Here is a 27,776-nt window from a genome sequence, read left to right as displayed (position 1 = left end):
CATGATTATGTTATTCAAGTTTGGGGGGTGTAGCTTCAAAGCTGTAAGTGTGGCAGCAGTTTGAAAATCTTCCCTTTCAAAGTCAATGGGAAAATTGGGGGGTTCGAAGCGGCACCACAGAAAGACGGGGGGCAGAATCGCTTAGAAAAGCACAAGCAACCTGCTCCGCTATAGGGCGAAGATGTGTGGGGAGTTTGGGTGTTGTACCCCTAAAACTGTAGGAGGAGTAGCGTTTAGAAAATGGGGGGTGCTAAGAAGAAGAAGAGGAAGAAGCGGAAGAATAAGCTAAAGTCGAAGAACAGTATGTTGGGGTTTTTAACCCAACATAATGACAATAAAATGAAATATTCATAAAATACTAATTCTTCATAATCACATTTAGGGGGTTATTTATCAATGATTATTGGATATGTCCGACAACTCACCTCAAAGGAAAAGAGGCTCAGGTGCGCCATCCCAAGCCTTCAGCTAGGGGAGAAGATATCACTGCATGCACTTACTGAGCAAATCTTCAGGCAGAATTCTTGATTAAAAAGTATGTTTATTCGAGCACCGCCTTACGTGTTTCATATTCACAGACACCTAGGGGCACATTTACTAAGCAATTTTGAGAAAAAGTCACATTTTTTTACTTCTAGATATTTTCGGGATTTACGAGTGGGTTTTTGCCAGTTCTCAAATTTTCTGATAATTGTTTATTGACAAAATCGAGTTTTTTGAAAATAACGCCCATAACTTGTGATTTATTAATGTTTAGTTAACTTTTTTTGTCAAAACAAAATTCTGCAGGTTTGATCTGACGGGAGGCTTAGAATAGTAGAGGAACAGAATAGTCAGTGACAGCCTGTCCTGTCCTGACAAATTTTCAAGGAAAAGGTAATCCCATCACGGTTTTCTGTTGCACCCAGTTTCAATGAGAAGTTAATCCCATCGCGGTTTTCTGTTTCACCCAGTTTCAATGAGAAGTTGATCCCATCATGGTTTTCTGTTGCACCCAGTTTCAATGAGAAGTTGATTCCATCATGGTTTTCTGTTGCACCCAGTTTCAATGAGAAGTTGATTCCATCATGGTTTTCTGTTTCACCCAGTTTCAATGAGAAGTTGATCCCATCATGGTTTTCTGTTGCACCCAGTTTCAATGAGAAGTTGATGCCATCATGGTTTTCTGTTGCACCCAGTTTCAATGAGAAGTTGATGCCATCATGGTTTTCTGTTTCACCCAGTTTCAATGAGAAGTTGATCCCATCATGGTTTTCTGTTGCACCCAGTTTCAATGAGAAGTTGATGCCATCATGGTTTTCTGTTGCACCCAGTTTCAATGAGAAGTTGATCCCATCATGGTTTTCTGTTGCACCCAGTTTCAATGAGAAGTTGATTCCATCATGGTTTTCTGTTTCACCCAGTTTCAATGAGAAGTTGATCCCATCATGGTTTTCTGTTGCACCCAGTTTCAATGAGAAGTTGATTCCATCATGGTTTTCTGTTGCACCCAGTTTCAATGAGAAGTTGATGCCATCATGGTTTTCTGTTTCACCCAGTTTCAATGAGAAGTTGATCCCATCATGGTTTTCTGTTGCACCCAGTTTCAATGAGAAGTTGATGCCATCATGGTTTTCTGTTTCACCCAGTTTCAATGAGAAGTTGATCCCATCATGGTTTTCTGTTGCACCCAGTTTCAATGAGAAGTTGATGCCATCATTGTTTTCTGTTGCACCCAGTTTCAAGGGGAAATTAATCCCGTTGTTGTTTTCTATTTCACCCAGTTTCAAATGAAACTCAAACACATTATTGTTTTTCAAGAAGAGTTTGGGAAAAATAAAGAGGATTCGTGGTAACCAAGGTCCATTCAAACTCAAGTTTTACCAATACTTTTGGCTTGAAAAATGTATGATATTGGAATGCAAAATCTATATTTTCATAAAAACGATTCTAGCATTATCTTGACATTTTATAAATACAACAATGATCAAGTTGAAGTCGAATGTATACCATGTCGAGTTTATACGACTTTAAAGGCCAAAAAAAACCACAAATTTTTGTAAATCAGCCCCTTAATGATAGGCTAAATGAGTGCCTGCTCTTCAAAGAAACTGTGATTTATCAATGTTCAAATTCAAATAATTTTTCACGAGTCATGGTTCAAAAACTTGATTCATTGCAAAAACTCAAAAAACTCGGATTTGAAGCTTGCGAGTTCATGTATTCGTCAATGGGTGTTATCTTAGGCAAGCCATATTTTCAAATCAAGTTTTTCTGAGTTTTTTTATTCGAACGAGTTATCCATATTAATAAATAAGTAAGCATTTGAGTTTCTTTTTAAACTCTTGAATTCACAAACTTGAAAATTGATCAAAAAAAGCCCTTTAGTGCCTCAGACACAATTTCACAGCACACAAAGTAGCCATAAACAGACATTTATTCATATCAACAAAATCAGTGAGCCTGGCATTGCCCCCAGTAAATAATAGACTGGAAAGGAAGCGAATAAAAGATGCTTCACATTTAGGGGCACATTTACTAAGCAGTTTTGTGAAAAAGTTGATTTTTTTTTTTACTTATAGATATTTTTGAGATTTATGAATGGGTTTTCTGCCAGTACACATATTTTCCAGTATTTTTTTCTTCAAGAATGTGTTTTTCAGAAATTTTTTGATTACATTTTTGAAAAAAAAATTTTGATGAAAAATTTATATTAACTTTTAGGTATTTTTTTCTGGGGAAGAAAAAATGAAAAACTTTGGCAGGTTTAAGTTGTTGAGTACCATTGAGTCCTATGGAGGCTGCCCCCAACCAGTCAACAGCCACAAAACATGTTACATTACCCATCTGATCCTCCATGTACCCCTATGAGGGGGCTGCCATATTTGTCCAGCAGGAGTCCTTTAGCATTTAGAAGCTGTAACTGACAGGTTGAGAAGGGACAGTCAGGTTGGCAAAACAGTCAGGTGTAGGAACCTCAAGAAACAATTAGTTACAAAAGCAGCCATCTCAGCGAAAAACAATCAACATGACCCATAGGGAACTTTTTATGTACATTCACTCAGTTCAGAGTGAATGTCAATAATTCACCAATGATGGCATACAAGTGGGCCACTAGCTTGAGGGACCTATTGGTCCATGCTCTGAGCGAGCCACCTAAGAACCCACAGGGGACTTGGTTAAGTGTTAAACTGCAGGAGGTGTGTTAATTGTAACTTTGTCATGATACATTTCATTACTGGTAGAGAATATGAGGTGCCTGATTACATTAAATGCCGATCCAACTTTGTTATATACATACTTAAATGCCCATGTGGAGAGACAACTAGAACACTGACAAATAGGATTGGAGAGAATAGAAGTGATGTGAGATTGGGTAAGACTACATCACCAGTAGCAAGACATGTTGGAAAAACATCCAGTCAGTCAACAGTTCATGGGTATGTACCAAAAAGAGGAGGTGACAGGAAACTGATTTTGAAACAGTTTGATCGGAAAATGGATTTACAAGTTAAACACCCTCTCCACCTATGGACCAAATGAAGATTGACAGCTGCCACTATATTTATAAGCAACCTCAGGCTTTAATAAGCCACCGTCTCCATATTTATGGTGTTTATTTCCCTATTTAGGGTGATTACTTTTTGGGCCAGTTCTTCACTTGAATGCAGTTTATGTTGTCTTGTAATTATTATTATTATTATTAACATTTATTTATAAAGCGCCAACATATCCCGCAGCGCTGTACAATAAGTGGGTTTCATACATTGGACATACAGAGTAACATATAAAGCAATCAGTAACCGATACAGGAGGGGAAGGGAGCCCTGCCCAAAAGAGCTTACAATCTACAAGGAGTAACATATAAAGCAATCAATAACCGATACAGGAGGGGAAGAGAGCCCTGCCCAAAAGAGCTTACACTCTACAAGGAGTAACATATAAAGCAATCAATAACCGATACAAGAGGTGAAGAGGGCCCTGCCCAAAAGAGCTTACAATCTACAAGGAGAAAGGGTTGAGACACAAGGTGTGGGAATGGGCATGACAGAGTTGTGAGAGGTGGGGCACAGGGTATTGCTAAACTAGATTAGGGTAAGCTTCTCTGAATAAATGTGTTTTTAGAGATTTCTTGAAGGCAGAGAGATTGGGAGAAAGTCTGACAGTTTGTGGGAGCGAATTCCAGAGAAGGGGGGGCAGCCCTTGCAAAGTCTTGAATGCGAGCGTGTGAGGAGGGAATGAGAGAGGAGTTGAGGAGCAGGTCAGTAGGGGGGTAACAAGCGGGTTGGATGGTACCTAGAGATGAGTTCAGAGATGTAGGGTGGGGCAGAGTTATGAACTGCTTTAAATGTGAGAGTCAGGAGTTTGAATTTTATCCTGGATGGTAGGGGAAGCCAGTGCAGGGATTGGCAGAGTGGCACGGCAGGGGGATTGGCAGAGTGGCACGGCAGGGGGACTGGCAGAGTGGCACGGCAGGGGGGTTGGCAGAGTGGCACAGCAGGGGGATTGGCAGAGTGGCACGGCAGGGGGATTGGCAGAGTGGCACGGCAGGGGGGTTGGCAGAGTGGCACAGCAGGGGGATTGGCAGAGTGGCACGGCAGGGGGATTGGCAGAGTGGCACGGCAGGGGGATTGGCAGAGTGGCACGGCAGGGGGATTGGCAGAGTGGCACGGCAGGGGGATTGGCAGAGTGGCACGGCAGGGGGATTGGCAGAGTGGCACGGCAGGGGGATTGGCAGAGTGGCACGGCAGGGGGATTGGCAGAGTGGCACGGCAGGGGGATTGGCAGAGTGGCACGGCAGGGGGGTTGGCAGAGTGGCACGGCAGGGGGGTTGGCAGAGTGGCACGGCAGGGGGATTGGCAGAGTGGCATGGCAGGGGGATTGGCAGAGTGGCACGGCAGAGGAGGAGCGGTTGGAGAGGTGTATGAGCCTGGCAGCAGGATTCATTATGGACTGGAGAGGGGGCAGTCTTTGCAGGGGAAGGCCAATTAATAGGGAGTTACAGTAGTCCAGTCTTGTAATGGTGCAGCATATAGCTCAAAGTAATCTGTTGTTAATTTTATTATTTTCATTATGTGTTATTTCTGTGATAGGGTGGTGTTGTTTGATTTCCAATTGGAAGATGGAATTGGAATCTGGTGCAAATCAAGATCAACTGGTGCGTGGTCTGGCCAAGTAGCAAACCCTATATATGACTTTACAATTTAAGATGCTTTTGTTGCTCTCCAAGTCTTTTTACATTTGACTGTGGCTCACGAGGACTGAGGACCCCTGATGCAAATACAGCCATAAGCACTCACAGAAAAGCTGCACTGAGTCCTCTATCATTTTTGTACATTTTTGTACTGTATCAGACTTCCTCTCCTTTAGGGCTCCTTCAGGTTTGGGCACGTGTCTGCTTAGTCTGCTCCTTTCTCCCCCTCCCCTCTCCTGCTCCCCCTCCCATACGAATTCATAAGAACTTACTCCCCCCTCCCATCAGAATGTGTGATCTCAGCTACCAATGGCTAGAGCTACAGCAGGAAGCTACAGAAGACCAGGCTAAAATGGCAGCTGCTATCTTAAACAAACAGAGGGAACTTCTAGGGCTGGCTACTCAGGTATGCTAAAGCTTTCTGCAGAATAAATATAGTGTTCTACATGGCGCTAATTTAGCCTTTAAGTTGTTCCTGCATATGCGGTCAGCCAAATCTGCTAGTTTACTTTTAAGAGATAATATTTGTTCAGATTGAACTGATACTGTGTCAGAAAGCAAAGACTATGTATAATTAATTTCTTCTGTTTTAGTTTCTACAGTATGGCCATTTCAGAGATTTCTAGTAATGTCAGCCTGAATAGACCCTTTGAGCTCAGATAGAAAAAGTCACATGGCTTTTCAGTAATAGGTGTTGTGGAGGACTCACTGTCACCGGGGTACTCTTGTTCTGTGTCTTTAGCAGGTTGTGTAGCAGTAGTTTGTTCGATTGTGGTGCTGCACCCTCTGCTCTTGAATGCATGCAGCCATCTTGATTTTTACAGATTGCTTACCTGAAGGGTCTGCAGTTCCGTTTGCGAGGGTTTCTTTACCGGTTTGGGTGACATTTGGGTGGCAGAGGCACTGATCAATGTTAATAATCAAGCAGTGTAGGCTCTTTAGTCAGGGATTAGGGGTTCCTACTCCAGAGCTCCTCTGTACACGTCTGTCCCAGAGTCATGGCCATGTCCCCCTATGTAATATATTTTTATAGAGACCTACATTGTTTGGGGTATAGTTTTCTTTTCAAATCTTTCTTGAAGAAATTGGTGCATCCATAGTTTCATCAGCCAATATAGGGTGCACAATTGCAAATTCCATATTTACTGGATTTAGCCAAATACCTAGATCAAGAATTCCAATTCTCATTCAGCTAATTGACTAATAATCATGTATGCTGGTTTCAAGTGTCTGCCAGCTAAAACCTGTTTTTATATTTTTATTGTTTGCTATGGGCAGAGATTGTGCTTATCAGTTTGTAGTTGCAGGAAATCGAGCCTTGTGCTAGTTTTAACACAATACAGGTCTATGGGCATCTTCATAAATTAGTGAAATCATGTCATTTATGAAATAGCTCCAAAAAGGAATTTTTAAAACTCTGGACACACTTTTTTTTACTATTGTTACTGCTCGTTAAAAAATGAGCAGTGATAAATCTGGGCCAGGGTGCTTTAAATAATAAAAATATTTTTATGAGTTGCAGTCCTGATTTTTCTTTCTGTTTCGCTTATTTTCTGCAGCCACTTCCTTCCAAGGTTTATAATTCTTTACGGTATTATTCCTTCCTTTTATCTTACAAGTAATAATCTGACTTGGCTATAGGTTTATCCCCTCACATAGGAAAAATTACAGGGGCATTTTAGAGGGAGAACCTTGTTGTTGATGCTTTTTTTTAATCCAGTAACTTGATTCTCGGTGTTCCATACAAACAAGGCTAAGAATAACCAGCCAAATTAAATGCCCTTTTGTAGGATAGGTCAATATTGTTTTTATTTTTTAAAGGGTTAAAAAGTGCCTTCTAAACTGGCATTGGCTTCTATTCAATGACTGTATTGGGCACTGGCATGTACAGTATCACTAGCACTTTGTAAGTCAACTGAGCACTGCTAGTGAGATCAGTATTTACAACTTTATTAGTGCCGGTGCTTTAGTGTCGGTCTGAAACTGGTCACATATCAGTTGAGCTGGGTTGAAATCCCTTCGGACGAGGATCCCATCGGTGAGTTGATATGTTCCTAGTCTGACAGGTCTCCGTAGGCCGCACTGGGTAATCCCAATCAGCCCCATTGGGCCCAGTTTGTGGGTGGCCAAATCAAGCCTATATCTGCTCAGCTGGTCACGTTGTAACTTAGAAATGATAGAAACATCTTCTATCTATATGGTACTGTGCCTTTGGAGATAACCCCTTTAAAAACCCCCCTCTGTCACGGTCGGCACCCTAAACCAGAACTGATGCCAAGTTCCCTGGTCTCGGCTCGGCTTCACCAGTATTGTGACCGCCTTTGGCTTCGGGAGGAGCCCTCAGCTACTCAGATGCCACCTGGACTTAACTAGGGGAACAAGGCGAAGAGTTCTGGCAAGCAAAGGGGCACGACTGTAGATAAAGTTAGTTAGGCCGAAGATCATGGTACAAAAGGATTGGGCAAGTTCGTCGTCAGGCAGGCTGGGTCGAGGCAGGCAGGAATCAGGGATTGTCAGACAGGCAAGGGTAAAAACCGGATTATCAAACAGCTGGATCAGGCAGAAATCAAGGTCAATGTACAAGCCGGAGTCAGGATACGGATAGCAGAATAGTTGGGAACAGGCCGGGTCAAAACCACAGGAAAACACTAGCAGGATACAGGAACTAACGCACAAGGCTCAGGAAAGGCACCAGGAATCAATCCTATCACGGGCAACGAAAAAGTAAACAAAGTCCCTTTAAATACATTTAAACTTGGCTCCATTGCGCGCTGGATTCATCACACCAGCGGGAAGCGCCTATAAATTACAGCGATGCGCACGCGGCACGCACTAGGAAGTGGCCGGCACTGAAGCAAGACGGCGCGGCGGGCGTCCCCGCCATGCCGGTAAGGAATTTTTCATTACACCCTCATTATCAAGACAATTAGTTATATACAGTGCCCAAGTTCAATCTGTACTAAAAAAAAATTGCTAACTTAAAAAAAGGAGAAACAGAGAGATAATCACTGGGTGCTGCCAACTGGTTAGAGCGCTTAACCCCACTGTCCCCCATTACATTGTTTTCCACTTACGGATGTGACAATTTACATATTCCTGTCCATCCCCTCTGTGCCTCTCAGAACCACCTTCTTTTAATACCATCCACATCCAATGAGATCTCTTGTCTTATACATTGTTCTCGATGCGTCTGACCTCTAGAATTCAATCCCAAAATCCCTATAGGATTATTTCAACCCATTTAAAAATATTAGATCCAACCTTAGTGCATTGGCCCACGTTCGTTTACTTTCCTAGTTGTGCCAGTAAGTTTTGTATATGGGGCAGGGGCAATTTTTCAGTATTAAAAAGAGTACAGACCAGTGCTATATAAATAAAATTATACATACACACAGGCACTTTGCAGAGGAAATTTTGGATTGAACTTTAGAGGTAAAGAACAGGAACAGGGGAAATGAATGGAACATGAAAAGATGGAGGGTCTGCAGCAGCGGCCTGGGTTCCACTGCAAAAAATATCTTTGGGGGGGGGCGGTAAGGCAGAATTAGATTAGAATGTGTGTGCACTGCTTAAAGCCTGTCTTTTCACATAATTTATAGTTGTTAGATGTGTGAATGTGATAAGATGGGCTGCTTGGATCCCTGTCCAACTGTGAATGAATCAGTGACCTGCAGAATGCTGAAATCTACTTCAATCTACTTCCAGTTCCCTGTAGGAAGGAAGAGGGAGGTACAGACAGACAGAACCCTTAGCTGAAGACCTGCTGTGCTCATGAGCCTGGGGACACTGCCGGGGACAGATATGATGATGCACAAAAGCAAAGCTGTTCTTAGGGCAAATGGCTGGGAACACACATGGGAATCATTTCCTGCAGGATTCTTGGAGGTAGAAGTAGTTTTCTTTAGTTCACATCAATTCAGAATTTATTCAGAGTGTAACAGATGCCATTATTAATTAACTTGTTTGATTTACATACAAATTATTCTGGTTTGTGTGGCCATAATTACAGAATAAAACATTTGAACATGTTGCAATCTTTGCACCCTTAGCTCTAAGAGGTTTAGGCTCTGTATACATATTCCCCATGTAACGTGAGGTGCCCATTGATATAAACCGCTGGGAACAAAAAATCAGTTTAACCCTTTTAGTGCCATAGGACGTAGATTCTACGTCCTATGGCACTATCAGGTTTACAAGCGCTGCGCTCGCTTTTAAAGCAGCGCAGCGCTTGTAAACCCTGCGCAACCCCCTAGACAATGAGCAATGAACCACATACTCACCGATCCGGTCCCCCAGCCGCACCGATCGGTCGCTCCAGCCAATGACAGCAGTGGACACGCATTGATGACGTGTCCACTGCTGTCCCTTTAAATATCTCCGCCTACTGTCGGCTCCTCACTCCTGCTGCGCACGTTGGACTTGCTGCCTTCCTGCCAGATTGGTCGCCCCTGATCGCCTGCCTGCCTTGGGTAAGCTGAACTACAACTCTCTACCACTGTTTATTTTGCTTATTTCTATCTCAACTGTCTAAATTTTTTTTTCCCATTTTTTCTTCCATCTTTGTCATTATTACAATTTTGCACACATACACACTTATTTACAACTTTCCCAAGCACACACATACACATACACTTACACTTATCTTTGCATTGTTCTTTATTGTGTATTTAGTGCCCCCAATAGGGCTGTTCTGCCCCAATAAAAGGTAATTATATCTTAGTTGGGATCAAGTACAGGTACTGTTTTATTATTACAGAGAAAAGGGAATCATTTAACCATGAAATAAACCCAATAGGGCTGTTCTGCCCCAATAAGGGGTAATTATATCTTAGTTGGGATCAAGTACAGGTACTGTTTTATTATTACAGAGAAAAGGGAATCATTTAACCATGAAATAAACCCAATAGGGCTGTTCTGCCCCCAATAAGGATTATTTATATCTTAGTTGGGATCAAGTACAGGTACTGTTTTATTATTACAGAGAAAAGGGAATCATTTAACCATGAAATAAACCCAATAGGACTGTTCTGCCCCAATAAGGGGTAATTATATCTTAGTTGGGATCAAGTACAGGTACTGTTTTATTATTACAGAGAAAAAGGAATCATTTAACCATTAAATAAACCCAATAGGGCTGTTCTGCCCCCAATAAGGGGTAATTATATCTTAGTTGGGATCAAGTACAGGTACTGTTTTATTATTACAGAGAAAAAGGAAATCAATTTTAAAAATCAGAATTATTTGATTAAAATGGAGTCTAAGGGAGATGGCCTTCCGTAATTCAGAGCTTTCTAGATATCGGGCTTCCGGATAACGGATCCCATACCTGTACTAATTTCTCTAAAAATTTGTAATTTATTGAACAAAAAATCAACGGAAAAAAAAATACACCATCTAAAAGTTCAAGGGATCATGTAGAAGTTAATGTGAGCTGCCCTAGGCAAATTGGAACAGTCTTTCTTTGCTTCCTGGGTTGGGAGGTTTCGTGGGTTTTTTTAAAGTGCACGAGAATTCTTATGAAAACAATTTTTTTGTGGGGTTAGAGGTTTGTGAGGATTCTTTTCATGTGATTTTTTGTTCTTGCTTTTTAGAAAAGGCTGTTTTAATAAATGACTTGGCATTTGTGGCTTTAGTGAAAATGAGTTTTTTTTTGTGGTTTCAAAAACCTCTAAGGGCACTAAAATGAGAATGTTGATAAATGCACCTAAAAATACTGACCTAAAATATTCTGATTCCAATCATCCCTGTCTTTCAGATTTTACTGAAAATGAAAATGGCTGGATTTCCCTCTGTACCTGTTTTTTCACTGACATGAATGAAAATCCAAAAGCACCAATAAATAGGACTTTGGGGCTCATTCATCAAAGTACGAGTTTGAATCACGAAATGGGTAAAATTCAGATGCTTTCTAAAAAATAGTATTAGTACGATAATATCATATTGGCGATCCGAAAGTCACAAAATTTTCACATCCGAACGATTGTAAATGGCGGGAAAACCTTTCTGACTTTGCACCTTCAGTGCATGATTTTGGAAGCCTCCCATAGGGCTCAATGGCACCCTGCAGCTCCAACCTGGCCCAAGGAAAGTCTCCCATAGGGCTCAATGGCACCCTGCAGCTCCAACCCGGCCCAAGGAAAGTCTCCCATAGGGCTCAATGGCACTCTGCAGCTCCAACCCGGCCCAAGGAAAGTCTCCCATAGGGCTCAATGGCACTCTGCAGCTCCAACCCGGCCCAAGGAAAGTCTCCCATAGGGCTCAATGGCACTCTGCAGCTCCAACCTGGCCCAAGGAAAGTCTCCCATAGGGCTCAATGGCACCCTGCAGCTCCAACCCGGCCCAAGGAAAGTCTCCCATAGGACTCAATGGCACTCTGCAGCTCCAACCCAGCCCAAGGAAAGTCTCCCATAGGGCTCAATGGCACTCTGCAGCTCCAACCTGGCCCAAGGAAAGTCTCCCATAGGGCTCAATGGCACTCTGCAGCTCCAACCCGGCCCAAGGGAAGTCACTATACCCAAGCTTGAATGAATCCGAAACTTTCATTCTTACTGCGACAAATATAATTTTGTCAATAATTCTTGACGCACAGTACGAAAAGTCGTGCAAATTAGCGAAAAAATCGGTGAAAATACGCACAGTACAAAAAGTTTTTTGTATTCGGATTCAATCATACTTTGATAAATGGGCCCTTTAATGTAATGGTACATACCTGCTGAAACGTTAAAGGAAACCTATATCCCCAGAATGAATACGTAACCAACAGACAGTTTATATTATGTTAAGTGGCCTATTAAATAATCTCCCCAAACAAAATATGTAGAAATGTTGCTTTATTAGTGTAACACTTGTTTGGCTATGATATGGCAAAACCCAGGCTAGTAATGGTATATAGAGCATGTGTTACATGCGACCTTAATACACAGGAGTGGGCCTCCGCTATATGGGAGGTACTAATGGAGTTGAGGGTGTAGTTGGACTACAACTATATAGAGCGTGTGTGGTGCAGATAGAATAATGGACGCCAGAAAGGTTCTTGCTCATGAACTATAGTAATTTTATTGAACAAAGGCACAGCTTGATAGTGCAGCAGGGTTATACTCACAGACACAGCAGTATAGAACTTGTGATCACCGTGGATAATACAAAGGTGACACTTAGACACAGAATAACCCACTTGGAGGATGCACAGAGGATTAGTTGACACCCGAGATATAGACCTTTCAGAAGGGAGTGTTCCGGCCGACTGTGGTCCAGGGGAGAGCTCCTAACACTGGTACCTGGCGTCTAATAAAACCGGTCCCTAAAGAACGACTACAGAGCCGGGGTGGACTAAACCCTTTTACAACTCCTGGTTGGGGCTATAGACTGCCCTTACTAAATAAGCTGACTGTCTCACCACTTCTAGAGGGTGCTATTAATAAACTGACTGTGCTGGCTTTACCTCGTTCACGGGGCCCTGTTCCCGACTTACAAATGGCAGGTTCTCTTTACTGGGGCCGAATGCCTCAGGCTCAGTGACGTGAAGCCTTAGGACAACAGCAGCCAAAGAGGAAGACACTTCCTTGTGCAAGACACTATATAGTCTGCACAAGGGGAGTGGTCAACGTGCACTAAACCTATAGGGGGCAGCCTAATAACTGTAATCTGAGTGTAGAGGGCTCTGCCCTATAACAGTACAGATAACATAAAGATAAGGGATAACACCATAGGGAGCTTAACCCTATGGGTCCCTACATTAGTTTTGTGCTTACAGAATAATTTCGCTCCTGTTGCTTTATTTTTGTCAGAATTTTATAAACAACCGATTAGAATCCAGTGACAATGAACAAATCACGGTGTTTCTGGTTTTTCCCTACAGGCTCCTGTAACCAAACAACTGCATGAATTCATTCTCACTCCTTGACAAATATGCCCCATAATCTGAATATGGCAGAGTGCTATTGGTTGGACATTTACAGCCAGGATTGGCTAGAACCCTGCTGACCACATGTTCGGAGCTGCCAATGAGTAGGGATACGGGAATGGGGCCCTATTAGTATCCAGTAATCAGTATTTATATGTGTAGTTCAAGCCCAGCTGCTCTTACAGGGATATATAATCTTTCTTTATTTTCAAAATAGGTGGTGGGTACAAAAAAGAAAGGGGGGGGGGGAAGTAGGGGTAACATTTTTTCATAAACCATCTCTTTATTAAATTTTTCTTAAAGGGGAATTTCACCCAAACACAAATTTTTTCAAAATGACAACAATTTCAAGCAACTTTAAATATACATCAATTTAAATAATAATAATATTGTTTGGAATACTTTCCTAAGCTCCGCCCCCTGTTGATTCGGCTGACTACTTTGAGCAGGGCCCCCCAACCTTTCTTACTCGTGAGCCACAGTGAAACCTACAAAGCCTTGAGGAGAAACACAAACATCATAAAAAATGATGAAGTTGCCAAATAAGGGCTGTGATTGGCTATTAGGCAGCCTCTATGCACCCTATCAGCTTACAGGGGCTTTATTTGGTAGGAAATCTTGTTTTTATTCAACCAAAACTTGCCCCAAAGTTTAAAAAAAAAAAAAAAACGGCTTTGGGGACACTGGGAGCAACATTCGAGAGGTTGGTGAGCAACATGTTGCTCACGAGCCATGGGTTGGGGATCACTGACTTCCTGCACATGTGATGTCAATAAGGAAAGGAACATCCCAGTGCAGTGCATTGTGGGTTATGTAGTTCCTGCATGCTTCCTGTAAGCTGTGGGGAAGTTGTTACAATTTGTAACATCAGTGTTTCAGTCCCTCCTCCCCTGCCAGGATTTCAAATGATGCAGAAAGAGTAGAACTGTTTTGCAGCTGGATTTCAGCATATAAAAATGGTATTCATTCCTACCCTTTGAAGGAACAGATTACAGTGACGGGTATATTAGGGGTTTCTGTGTTGTGTGGGGCTCTTTAACATATCTAGAGTTCCCCTTTAAAGGGAGTCACCAACAAGTCATTACTCTGTATTACTCAGAACAAGATTTACAATAACTTAATTGCTTTTAGCCAAGGTATCCCAATACATTTTGGTGTTATTATGTATGACATTTGTCATTGCTTCCAGTTTCCTGGTCTCTTCTACCAAATGGATTCATTCTAAAAATGTTTGTGGGGGCATCTATCATTTTCCATTTTTGGGGGGGGGGGGAATCTGTCTGGCAGTGTAGTGACCCATAGGGTTAAGCTCCCTATGGCTTTACCCCTACCTCTTCACTATCTTTACTGTTATTGGGCAGGGCCCAGGTTCAGTTATGTAACTGATATCCTTATAGGTCTATACAGGTTGACCACTCCCCCTGCAGACTGATATAGTGCCTGGCAGGAGGGAGTGTCTTTCTCTTTTGGCTGCATGCTGTGTCCTAGGCAGAGCCCCATCTGAGCCTGGGAGTAGTCAGGCCCCAGTAACACTACTGGAACAACTAAAGTCGGGGACAGGGCCCCGTGAATGAGAACTAGTAAGCACAGCAGAATATTTCATAGCACTCTCTAGGAGAGGTGAGTACAGTCAGTCTAGCTAGAAAGGGTAGCCATTTGCCCCACCAAAGGAGTTATTAAGGGTTTAGCCTACCCCAGGCTCTGTATGCCTTGCTGTAGGGACCACAGTTAAGACACAGGTATCAGGCAGTACTTACCCCTGAACCACCGTTGGCTGGAAGGGATCCGTTCCAGTAAAGGGCATCCATCTTGGGCTCTCAGCTAATACTCTGCACATCTCCATGTTGGGCTATACTGTTCTTAATGGTCACAACTGCTATTTACCGCTGTGACAATTCTATATCAACTGCTTGTGAGTATATGATAAACATACAAAAAGAAAAAGGGATTGATCAATGCACATTCCCTGGTCCCCTGTTTCATAAGCAAACCATCTATTAGTTTCATGCTAGTGCATACAGTATATTGACAAAAAACAGGGGTTTTGAGTTACAAAATTATGATCATAAGATTGGTAAGCCCCCATACCACGTCTTTTTGTATGTTTGTAGTTAATTTGGCCAGATCAGTTGCACTTCCATTGTATTTGTATACTTTATTTAGCCTTGGAGTGCTCCCACAACCTCCTTTTGTGTATTTATGTAGTTTAGCAGATTTAATTCTGCAGAAAGAATGGCCAAACTTCCATGTGGGTTCAGCACCCCCACACCCGTCCCTTTAATGGTGGTCTTATGCCTTTAAAAAGAATGGGTGTTGGTTAATGGGCAGTCTTCTCCTTTACAAGCCGCAAGCGGGGGAGGATTGGGCCTGGGGAACCAGGCAATCTCTCTCTATATAAGCATAAGGCATGGGAGTGACTAAGCCCTCTGATTCAAACCAGCCCCCAGGTCAAGAATGGCAATAGTGCACGGGAGTGCCAGCCTTTGAAAAATATGACCAGAGGTAAATAGATAGGACCACCATACGGGGTTTACGTTGACGTGGTATAGTGGCTTACCAATCTTATGATCATAATTTTGTAACTAAAAGCCCCTGTTTCTTGTCAATATACTGTATGCACTAGCATGAAACTAATAGACAATTTACTTATGAAACAGGGGACCAGGGAATGTGCATTGATCAATCCCTTTTTCTTTTTGTATGTTTGTAGTTAATTTGGCCAGATCAGTTGCACTTCCATTGTATTTGTATACTCTATTTAGCCTTGGAGTGCTCCCACAACCTCTTTTTGAGTATATGACAACCCTGCATCTGTGTCTTGGACAATAAATCTGTATTATAGTTTACCATAAGAATCCTCTGGCGTCCATTTATATCATCTGCACCACACAACCTCAGCTAGGTGTAGTTCAACTACACCCTTGCTCCATAGTAAATCTCCCTCTTAGCGGAGGCCCATGCCCAAGTAGTAAGGGTCGCATGTAACACATGCTCTACACTATGCTACTAGCCAGGATTTGCCTTATTTAAGTCAAACAAGTGTTACAGCAGTATAGTTTGTTTCTCAGTATTCCATTGGAGGAGAATAAGAGGTAAGTCATTAGGGAGTATTTCTTAAAGGGCTATGGTACAATGCATTATAGAATGTTTTTGGTGCTTGGTGCAAACTTATCCAATTTGTGTCCTCCTCTCCCCTCGGCCAAGCCAAACAGAGCCAATCAGGTTGTAGCCTAAAAAAAACTACTAACAGTCCATGTTTTTGTAGTACCCGACCCAATGCAAGAATCTACTGTGCACTCAGTTGGCCTGAAATGTATACACCACTGGTATAGACATAGTTTATAGGTAAAATAATGGGCAACTTATGGTATTACTGGCCTTTAACAAGGATTACGGTAAGCCAAAGCCGATACAGACATTACTGTGTATAGAAAATAAATCGAGAGAGTCAAAACAGAATCAGGAGAAAGAGAAAACTGTAAAGATGATTATTTACTGACAGATACAGATTTCTGAAATTGTATCTAAACTACATAACTTTAGCTGTGATATAAAAAAGTTAATAAAAAGTGTAATACAAAATAAAAAAAACGACTTTATTTTATCTCAATGATATAGGAGAGCCAATATGATCATTGCATTTCATTTGCAAAGCTTAACTGGTTTCTCCATGGCAGCTAACCTGATTATAAAATATTTAAGCAAAAATGATACCATTGAGCAAAAAAAGAAAAAAAAAAGGTGGCACTTTCTAGTTTAAAAAGGTTGTAAACCCAGCCATGATGCTGTCCCACCGCATCCCCTAGTTTTGCTGGAATATGTAATTATAGATGCAAGAAAATTCACCAAAAAAAGTTGAACTGTTTATTTCATATAATTCTATAATTTATTATAAAAGTGCAATAATTATCATTATTAAATCAGCTATAATTACACATCATGACTTTTTGGATTTTCATAAATACCCATAAAGTGACAGAAGGCACTGTAAGATTTAGTATAGTGCTTTAATGGAAATGTATTGCCAATATGCCTTTATCTCTATGGAAATGAGACAGTGTGGAGCTCTCTGACAGTTCAGCAAGTGGAAGCATTGTGGTAAATGATAACTTTTTACTTTTGGGATCCATCTAGGAACGGGTCCGCGAGTAGCACACTTGGGCTGAGCGGTAAGTGCTTCCCTGTTTTGTTTTTTACTGGGTAAACTATAACTACCTGCTTCAGGACTGAAAGTTAGCTAGTAGGTGTGCAGACTACATTCAAATCATTAGGAGAGAGTATAGGTGGTAATTTCTGTATAATCCTGCAAATAAGTGACCATTCCATTATTTATTTAAAGGAGAAGGAAAGGGTTAAACTCTCAAAAGTCCTGAAGTCCCTTTAGCTGATCGCTACCTTTTTGTACCTTAATGTCTTGTCTATTTGCAGCAGTGCGCGTCGACTTCTCAGTATACATCGTTCATTGCGGCCGCCATGTCGGATATTTAAATTAGTCCAACATGGCGTCGCTTAACCTAATGCGCCTGCGCGAATCCCCCCCTCCCGACGCAAGTGGGACGTGCAGTACTGTGCAGAGGGTCTGATGGAAGGGGAGCGCGCCTGCTTCTGCGTGCTCACTGAAGAGAGACATGCGCATGCTCCACCTACAGTCCTGGTCGTAGGGTCTGTGCAGGAGTGAGGCATTATGGGAATCCTCTTTACACAGCTCAGCGTTTTTTCTTCCTGTTTGGCTTCTGAAATATGGGGAGACTTAAGGGCCCTATTGAGAGAACTGAAGGTATGCCTGCAGCTTGGGATTAACTCTTTACTAGCCTTTCCTTCTCCTTTAAAGTTACATGTTAAATTCTCTCCAAATCTAAAGGCACCTGATTGATTGAGATGAATTTGACCTCACTGACAGACCTACTAATACATATTAGAAAATGTCCATCACAAAAAGGGTATTTTGAGTCTTTTATGTCTTTTTCATATCCAGTCTGGTTAAACTGCCATCAGTGTGAAGGCTGATAATTACAATCACATTATCTAAATATAACAACAGGCTCAGATGTAAGTGCAAACGAGCACAAATCAGAAAACAGTAACTATAATTACTAGGAAAGCTTTGACATTGCTTTTATATTGATTCAAGAACTTTTAGGAGTAATTTAATTTGTTCACTAAACTATCAACAGCGGATTGTTTCTGCTACTATCTGCTTCTATATGAGGCTAGATTTTGTAGGACTTCAACCTTTTAGTAGATATATAATGTGAACTGCTCCTTGCTTTCTATTTTTTGAGTAGTTTGGAATTCAGAGAGCGGATATGAACAGAAGAGGGTGTGTATGGAATAAAAAGGTGAACTTTCCCTTTTCAAACATTATGAAATTGCAAATTGTTACTGAATACAGCAGCTCCTTTCATTCTCCCTTCTTTGCTCCTCAGCTCTCCTTCTAGCCTCTTCTTCTCTCCTAGCCTCTTCTTCTCTCCTCCTAGCCTCCTCTTGTCTTCTCCTAGCCACCTCTCTTTCCCTGGCCTCTTCTTCTCTCCTCCTAGCCTGCTCTCTTTCCCTAGCCTCCTCTTGTCTCCTCCTAGCCACCTCTCTTTCCCAAGCCTCTTCTTCTCTCCTCCTAGCCTCCTCTCTTTCCCTAGCCTCCTCTTGTCTCCTCCTAGCCACCTCTCTTTCCCTAGCCTCTTCTTCTCTCCTCCTAGCCTCCTCTCTTTCCCTAGCCTCTTCTTCTCTCCTCTTAGCCTCCTCTCTTTCCCTAGCCTCTTCTTCTCTCCTCCTAGCCTCCTCTCTTTCCCTAGCCTCCTCTTGTCTCCTCCTAGCCACCTCTCTTTCCCTAGCCTCTTCTTCTCTCCTCCTAGCCTCCTCTGCTCTATTCCTAGCTTCCTCCTCTTTTCTAGCCTCTCTTTTTCTCATAGCCTCCTCTCTTTTCCTAGCAAAAAAACTTCTCCTAGCCTCAAATCGTTTCCTATCCATAAATCTTCTCCTATACTCCTCTTGTTTCCTTTTTTCTTCCATGTCAATATCATGGACATATCTTAGCAGGAATTTCTTTCTCTTTATACGTTCTTCCCTTGGGTTCCTTGGGTTCCCCATACGGAATGTGACATTATCCAAAGCAGATTTAATGAGGTTGAGGAAATCTCTACTTCTCTCCAGTGTCTGTATCTGATCCTCTTCAGAGTAATTCTCCACTGCCACAACCACCTCTGCCCCCAAACATTTAAACATCTTTTCAGCTTCAGAATAATTCCCACTGGTTTTGAAGGTGAGAACAACGATTGGGAAAACACCTTAAATACAGAAAAAAACAAAATATGCATGTAGCATAAGCGATACCCACCATATTGCAAGTTACACTATGTTTTTTCCACAATTTATAATGTATTGTGCATTACACAGCAGTTTACTAGATTATTAATTTGAAGGCTTTAATCCAAAATGATAATATTTTGTGTGGACTCTCTGTGTATGTGTCACTGGGTGCTGCTGGAAAGGGGTAAAACCCTTTACTCAATATCTTCCTCACCTTCCACACAGGTTAGGAACTCAAGCACTCTCATACCCCTGCACTATTACAATACACTAACTATTGTTAGTGTAGCACATCATTACCAGTAATAATTCTCATATATATTCCCAGTGGCACTCACTTTCTTGACTGCCAGAAAAAATGGCTTTTTTATATATGCCAATTTTCTAGATCTCATTGGACTGCTTTGACTTTAGAGTTCAGAGGTGAAACTGAACTGATTTGGTCAGACGAGTGTTGCATTCATTTTAATACAGATGCAGTCAGCAAATTTTTACATTTTCTTTCACCATGTCCAGACACCATTTTTTGAGTGTTGAATCCTGCCTCTGGATGGTGCTAGAGTGCAAAGACTTGCCAGCAAAACATAATATAAAACACCATAGACCATGCACCACCTGGTGGTGAACTTTGGTGTTTCTTTCATCTGTGTTTACTAGAAGAGACATAATGCGACAACATGGTAAGGAAACTTGGCTGCATCTGAATGTTCATGGATGCAACCACCTTGTGTCAAGTAAACAAGATTCTAATTTCATTATTTACTAATGGCAGAAATAAGGCTATACCTGTCCCAAAAACCATGCATACACTTGTTTTAGCTGTCTGTACTCAGTCAGTTAGATTATAGAATGATATATACCTAGATTGCACTTACAGACATTAAACATTCACTTTTGTATATAATTGATTTTTACCTGTGAGGTCTCTGCAGTTTTTAAAAAAAGTTGTAATTTGTTGCATCTCCTGCTCTGGCAATGTGTGCAGCACCCTGCAAATAAAATATGCAACAGAAGGAAACTGGCATCAGAGGAGTAGAATCTGGGATGTTTGGTTGAATTGGCAGCCTAAGAGGATTTTACAACCTACCTATTTCCTTGATGATATCTGTACCACAGCCCTCTACAACAACTGGACCCAACAGTTAAGGGGATTTTGTCAGAAATTTGACCGAGTTTCCCAGGTGCCCTCAGCCATGTGACTTGTGCTCTAATAAACTTCAGTCACTCTTCTGTGCTGCAAGTTGGAGTGATGTCACCCCCTCCCTATCCCCCCGCAACGGGAAAACCATTCATTGATACTAGATTACCATGCCTCATTTCTATGCTCAAGTGTGGGATGAACAAAAGGTAAGTAAGTAAGTACATTTCTTACCTACAAACAAATATCGGAACTATAAAGTCTGTATAATTTGGGTCCAACTCGGAATCCTCCAGCTGGGACACAAAGTCTTCATAACTTCCTCTCCATTCCACCTTCCTATTGAGGGGCACAAAATTACCTGGAAGTAGAAATAAATCCTATAAATACTCTTAGATGAAGCCATTTTCTTAGATTCATTTACAAACGGTGATGTAATTTACACATGAACTCAGCAAACGGCCATTTTTGGCACTTTGCACTTTGCACACTGCCTTTCAACGGAATTGAGTGCCACTTAGTGCCCATTCTCAAAGCACTTGTGTGATAGGGGCATTTCTGGTTTCTGCACTTAAACAAATGTATAATTCTACATGTATAAATGTATATAAGGCTTGCAAAGACCCATACATTGTAAGCCCCTAAGATCAAATTTGTGTGTTGTGAGTTGTTTGTCTCCAGTGGTGCCCACACACCCTCCTGAAAACCTAGTTGGACAGGTTTATTGGTTCTTTGTTTGGTAGTTAATGCCATAATTACGTTTTCAGGCGTTGCCATAGCAGGAACAATATCTAGTAGAACCTTATTTTGGAAGCAAATCAAGTTGTATTATCCGGCAAATAGACACAAATGTGTTCTTGTGTATGGATATAGAAGAAAGGCATTTGGCAAACATATGAAAGTTATAAAACCTATGAAAAGCAGACCAAGTTGAATGGGAACAGTGAAAACTGGTAGCATTATTGATCTCTTAATTTTGTTGGCACGACTTCAGCATGTAAAGTGGGAAGTTAGGTTCACCGCTGATGACAACAGTTAAAACAATTTTCCCTAAAATTAAATGAAACCATTACTGTTCTTAATTTTTATTCATGAAATGTAAAAGCATTAAGGTGTATTAAATAAGCATACAAAAACCACAAGAGGAAAATATGTTTTTAGGATCTATACATACTACAATAAGTATTATATAGCTGTCAAGAGGGCAAAATAGAAAACAAGAAGTTGCATATTAATGCAGCTGCTTACGTACCCAGCTGAGTGTAAATCATTCTCATCTCAAGGTCGTTCATCCTTCCAAACCCTCTGTTGTCCACCACCATGATGGTGGGTGTGAGTGTGTAGGCTCTCCTCTCCATGGTTACAGCACCCCCACTTGAAATCACCCCTGATTTGGCATGGATTTCATACTTTCTTCCATTCAGAACATATCTGAGTGAGTTTATGAGGGCAGACTTGCCGTGCCCTGTGAGCCCAAACAGCTGCAGTAGGACCCGATTGTAGCCCTGGTTCCCCAGAGCGCAGTTGTCAAGGCTGAAATTCTGAATGGAGTCTCGGAGCTGGTTCAAACCCATAGCTGATCAGTCTTGTCGGAGACGAAGATCCCTCGGCTGCTCTTTCCCTGTTGCTTTTTTTTAGCTCTATAGTTTACTTTCACATTGCATTTAGTTTTATTTTACCATTTCTTGGCACCTTTCCCTCTTATATTGTGTTTACTTTCATATATATCTGTAGGGAGGAAGTGTTGGGTTCCCACACTTACCCCTCCCCCTGCAGCTATTCCCTGTAGTGGAACTAGCACTGAGCCTGTGCCTGTTTGTTGTGGGCAGCTGCCTAGCAACCATCGGAACAGCAAGCTCAGGGCTGCAGGAAATTGCAAAGCAGCCTGGGAGCCACAAACAGGAAAAGGAAACTGGAAAGCCTGGCAAAGGAAGTCAGGGGGAGGAGAATGAAAGTTCCAGTGTTCAGGAAGCTGCAAGTGGGCTCAGAGAGCTGAAGGGCCCAACAAGAATCTGTCCTTTGGAACAGACTGGTACAGGTAAGGCAGATCCTGTACCTAGAATAGGGTTGCCACCTCGCCTGCCCGGGAAGTCCGGCATGATGTCACGGTGGAGGGTTTACACAATGATCGCTGATTGGCTAATTGCTGCATTGATCTTAAAGAAGCCTGCCCATTTTTTCAAATAGAGAAAACCGGGCAGGTACACTGTAGTTTAGACCCAGGTTGTGGACAGGTGGCAACCCTAACCTGGAGAGAAAGAGATTCTGTGAGGAGTCCAGGCTGGTGGAACAAACACCTACAGGGAGATCCCCATCTGAGTATATAAGGGGCTAGTAGTCGCACTGCATGTCTGTAGGTGCTGCACTCGCCAGAAGGTTCCATGAAACATCTCCAAAGAGAGTTTGAAGTTGTTAGTGAGAGAGCTTGCGCTGGCAGAGGTAGTTAGTGAGAGAGCTTGCGCTGGCAGAGGTAGTTAGTGAGAGAGCTTGCGCTGGCAGAGGTAGTTAGTGAGAGAGCTTGCGCTGGCAGAGGTAGTTAGTGAGAGAGCTTGCGCTGGCAGAGGTAGTTAGCAAGGCCCTTATTTCCACTTAACACCGAGTTTTAAATGTATTAGTTTTCCCTTTAAATTAATTTATCAAGTACTGTGCATGCATTATTATTGTTCCTAGTGGGGCCACCCGTAGGTGCACTCCCGAATCCCACTAGGTGGAGGCACTGCATTAACAAGTACAAGGTACCTAGTCTCTCCCAATACCACTGCAGAGTGATTCAGGTTTGTCCCATGCCATTAGGTAAGCGCCACACGTGGAGTGTAACACCAGTGCCAGAAGCTGTCTCCCATAGACTCCATTTTAATCAAATAAGAGTTTGGAATTCATTCCCAGAATTCCTTTTGTTTGCTTTTGTCTGTATGAGGCAGTCTCCTCAACCTTATTTATTTGTTTGTAGAACCACATGGTGACTCTACCTAAGCTGATCAGAAAACCCCGCACTACACTGATGAGCCTCAAGAAAGGCGAAACCGGTCTGTAGTTGGGAATCTTATCAGCTATTATCCCGGCTTCTGCTTTAAACCCAGTGGGTGAGCTTTAGCCTATAGGATAAACCCATGTAAATGGAATTTTTTTAAGAGTTTGGAATTCATTCCCAGAATTCCTTTTGTTTCCTTTTGTCCATATGAGGCAGTCTCCTTAACCTTATTTATTTGTTTGTTAATCAAATAATTCAAAATTTTAAGACTGATTTCCTTTTTCTCTGTAGTAATATAATAGTGCCTTGTAATTGATCCCAACTAAGATAAAATCCCAACTAAAATTAATCCTTATTAGGGGTAGAAACCCTATTGGGTTTATTTAATGGTTAAATGATTCCCTTTTCTCTGTAATAATAAAACAGTACCTGTACTTGATCCCAACTAAGATATAATTACCCCTTATTGGGGGCAGAACAGCCCTATTGGGTTTATTTAATGGTTAAATGATTCCCTTTTCTCTGTAATAATAAACCAGTACCTGTACTTGATCCCAACTAAGATATAATTACCCCTTATTGGGGGCAGAACAGCCCTATTGGGTTTATTTCATGGTTAAATGATTCCCTTTTCTCTGTAATAATAAAACAGTACCTGTACTTGATCCCAACTAAGATATAATTACCCCTTATTGGGGGCAGAACAGCCCTATTGGGTTTATTTAATGATTAAATGATTCCCTTTTCTCTGTAATAATAAAACAGTACCTGTACTTGATCCCAACTAAGATATAATTACCCCTTATTGGGGGCAGAACAGCCCTATTGGGTTTATTTAATGGTTAAATGATTTCCTTTTCTCTGTAATAATAAAACAGTACCTGTACTTGATCCCAATTAAGATATAATTAATCCTTACTGGAGCATAAACAATCCTATTGGGTTTAATTACTTTTTAAATAATTTTATTAGCAGACTTAAGGAAGGAGATTTGAATTACAGAAAGAACCTTTATCCGGAAAACCCTAGGTCCCGAGCATTCTGGATAACGGGTCCCTTACCTACCTGAAAATGGCAGTGTCCTCCCTACTGTTTTACAGGTATGTCTATATTCACGTATTGTCATTTCTCTGTTGTGTAAAATCTACAATACAAGCACTGTTATTGTTCTATTACTCCTCAGTGCATTAGCTCCACAGAAGGGGCAGACTGGTTGCCTTGTGATGTACCTGAAAGTGGCAGTGTCCTCCCTACTGTTTTACAGGTCCCCAGACAGGTGCACATCAATAAAATGTTATAAAGTTACAGTATCTCTGCCTTATGTGTGCAACTCCTCCTGCCTGCTGCTGTAACTACCCCTATGCTGGCTGAGTGTATTGACCAGATTGTCATGTGGGTCGGTGTGACACAAAGGCGGGTTACATTGGCAGGGATTACCTGACAGAAGGCGATAGAGTGACAGAAGCAGCAGTAAGTTTATTGACACATCTCTGGTATAAAAGAACGGAGAGCTACTGTGGGTTTTTTAAGAAGAATGGGTATTAATTTCTATAGAGCTTTAGTGGTTTTGGTCTGGTACAAAAAGCCCAGAACACATGGTCCAATATTTCTAGCCATATTATCTTTAGCCTTTAGTAAAGGGAATACGGAGAACCAGTTGAATCCAATATTTGAGTCCAATATTTATGAATATTCCCCAAATATTTCTTATCTGCAAGAGGTTAAACTCCTGACAGGAAAAATCATTTGGACTGTACCAATATACTGACCAGGAGTGCAACATATACATTTGTATGTTTTACTGTTTATTAGGTTCTGATTAAGTTATAAATAGTTTCTGAAGGGCCAGCTAACGTCTGTGTAAAAATCATAGCCAAACAGTAAACCATTGTTTAGTGTCCTTAATGGCCTTTCCCTACCCCCCCCCCCCCCCCCCTGTATGTTTTGTCATTTGGTCTGGTCCCTCCTCAGTGCATTAGCTCCACTAACCTCAAAAGTTCAATAGTTGATTTTAAACATTATTTATTTACTACAGCGACCTGTTTACCTTTAGCGATAGCAATTTTGTGCTTTTAGCAGTTTTTGCAATGTGTGTAGCATATTACCAAGAGTTTGTACTGAAGACAGGCAGAGCACATGTATCCAAAATGGCTGCTGTGGTAAAAACTATATGATTTAATCCTCACACTGTCACTGGATTGTTGTGATTTGCCTGTTGTACTGTGCTGAGATTGTTATGTGGTAATGTGCCATGTTTATCAGCTATGCTGCAATTCCTTCCAGTTATATAAATCTGTAATATGTTTATGGAGACATGTTGAATTAATTACTTGTTGTAATGTAGGTGGGCTGGCGACCTTGTGAGGTACCTGAAAGTGGCAGTGTCCTCCTGATTAAATCATTTTATTAGTAGACTTAAGGTATGCAGATCCGAATTACGGAAAGGCCTCTTATCCGGGAAACCCCAGGTCCCGAGCATTCTGGATAACGGGTCCCATACCTACCTGAGAATGGCAGTGTCCTCCCTACTGTTTTACAGGTATGTTTATATTCACGTAATGTAATTTCTCTGTTGTGTAAAATCCACTATATAAACATTGTTATTGTTCTATTACTCCTCAGTGCATTAGCTCCACAGAAGGGGCAGACTGGTTGCCTTGTGATTATAGGTATTAGCCCCCTTATCCGGAAACCCATTATCCAGAAAGTCGTGAATTACAGAAAGGCCATCTCCCATAGACTCCATTGTAATCAAATAATTCACATTTTTCTCTCTAATAATAAAACAGTAGCTTGTATTTGATCCCTACTAAGATATAATTACCCCTTATTGGGGCAGAACAGCCCTATTGGGTTTATTTCATGGTTAAATGATTCCCTTTTCTCTGTAATAATAAAACAGTACCTGTACTTGATCCCAACTAAGATATAATTACCCCTTATTGGGGCAGAACAGCCCTATTGGGTTTATTTAATGGTTAAATGATTCCCTTTTCTCTGTAATAATAAAACAGTACCTGTACTGATCCCAACTAAGATATAATTACCCCTTATTGGGGGCAGAACAGCCCTATTGGGTTTATTTCATGGTTAAATGATTCCCTTTTCTCTGTAATAATAAAACAGTACCTGTACTTGATCCCAACTAAGATATAATTACCCCTTATTGGGGGCAGAACAGCCCTATTGGGTTTTTTTAATGGTTAAATGATTCCCTTTTCTCTGTAATAATAAAACAGTACCTGTACTTGATCCCAACTAAGATATAATTACCCCTTATTGGGGGTAGAACAGCCCTATTGGGTTTATTTAATGGTTAAATGATTCCATTTTCTCTGTAATAATAAAACAGTACCTGTACTTGATCCCAACTAAGATATAATTACCCCTTATTGGGGGCAGAACAGCCCTATTGGGTTTATTTCATGGTTAAATGATTCCCTTTTCTCTGTAATAATAAAACAGTACCTGTACTTGATCCCAACTAAGATATAATTACCCCTTATTGGGGCAGAACAGCCCTATTGGGTTTATTTAATGGTTAAATGATTTCCTTTTCTCTGTAATAATAAAACAGTACCTGTACTGATCCCAACTAAGATATAATTACCCCTTATTGGGGGCAGAACAGCCCTGTTGGGTTTATTTCATGGTTAAATGATTCCCTTTTCTCTGTAATAATAAAACAGTACCTGTACTTGATCCCAACTAAGATATAATTACCCCTTATTGGGGACAGAACAATCCTATTGGGTTTAATTACTGTTTAAATAATTTTATTAGCAGACTTAAGGTAGGAGATTACCGAATTACGGAAAGACCCCTTATCCGGAAAACCCCAGGTCCCTAGCATTCTGGATAACTAATCCCATACCCACCTTAAAATGGCAGTGTTTTACAGGTTCCCAGACAGGGGCACATCAATAAAATGTTATAAAGTTACAATTTACTCTGTCTTATGTAAGTCCTCTTGCCTGCTGCTGTAACCCTATGCTGGCTGAGCGTGGGGACCAGATGGTCATGTGGGTCGGTGTGACACAAAGGCGGGTTATATTACATGGTTACATAGGGTTGAAAAGCCCATCAAGTTCAACCCTTCCAAGTAAACCCAGCACACACACCTATACTTACCTATCTATCCACTCACATACATAAACTACAGTATATATACAACCACAATAGCCTTGATACTATGCTTGTTCAAGAACTAATCCAGGCCCCTCTTATTGGCATTAACAGAATCTGCCATTACAACATCACTAGGAAGGGCATTCCCCAACCTCACTGC

General features: G+C 41.4%; 1 protein-coding gene across 1 annotated transcript; it reads right to left on the bottom strand.

The window, feature by feature from the left end:
- Positions 1 to 3,483: 3,483 nt before the first annotated feature.
- Positions 3,484 to 21,726, bottom strand: LOC116407657 (vicilin-like seed storage protein At2g18540). Its single transcript, XM_031893398.1, has 4 exons — positions 20,752 to 21,726; positions 20,295 to 20,368; positions 18,867 to 19,357; positions 3,484 to 3,507 (listed from the first exon to the last, which is right to left on the bottom strand). The coding sequence occupies exons 2-4, from the start codon at positions 20,338 to 20,340 to the stop codon at positions 3,484 to 3,486; spliced, it is 561 nt and encodes a 186-aa protein (XP_031749258.1). The 5' UTR covers positions 20,341 to 20,368; positions 20,752 to 21,726.
- Between the last annotated feature and the right edge of the window lie 6,050 nt (positions 21,727 to 27,776).

The sequence above is a fragment of the Xenopus tropicalis genome, chromosome 9 (genome assembly GCF_000004195.4).
Source record: "Xenopus tropicalis strain Nigerian chromosome 9, UCB_Xtro_10.0, whole genome shotgun sequence".
NCBI classification, from domain to species: domain Eukaryota; kingdom Metazoa; phylum Chordata; class Amphibia; order Anura; family Pipidae; genus Xenopus; species Xenopus tropicalis.
Note: the sequence above shows the minus strand (reverse complement) of the source record. Positions and strands in the feature narration are given on the sequence as shown.

Bases quoted from the DNA above. Each gene is read 5' to 3' on its own strand.
- LOC116407657 (XM_031893398.1), bottom strand. From the start codon at position 20,340: ATGCAACAAATTACAACTTTTTTTAAAAACTGCAGAGACCTCACAG. The intron at 19,358-20,294 runs GTAAAAATCAAT...TCTGTATTTAAG, and splicing joins AAACTGCAGAGACCTCACAG to GTGTTTTCCCAATCGTTGTT. The intron at 3,508-18,866 runs GCTAGGGAAAGA...TTTGGTCCATAG, and splicing joins CTAGGAGGAGACAAGAGGAG to GTGGAGAGGGTGTTTAACTT.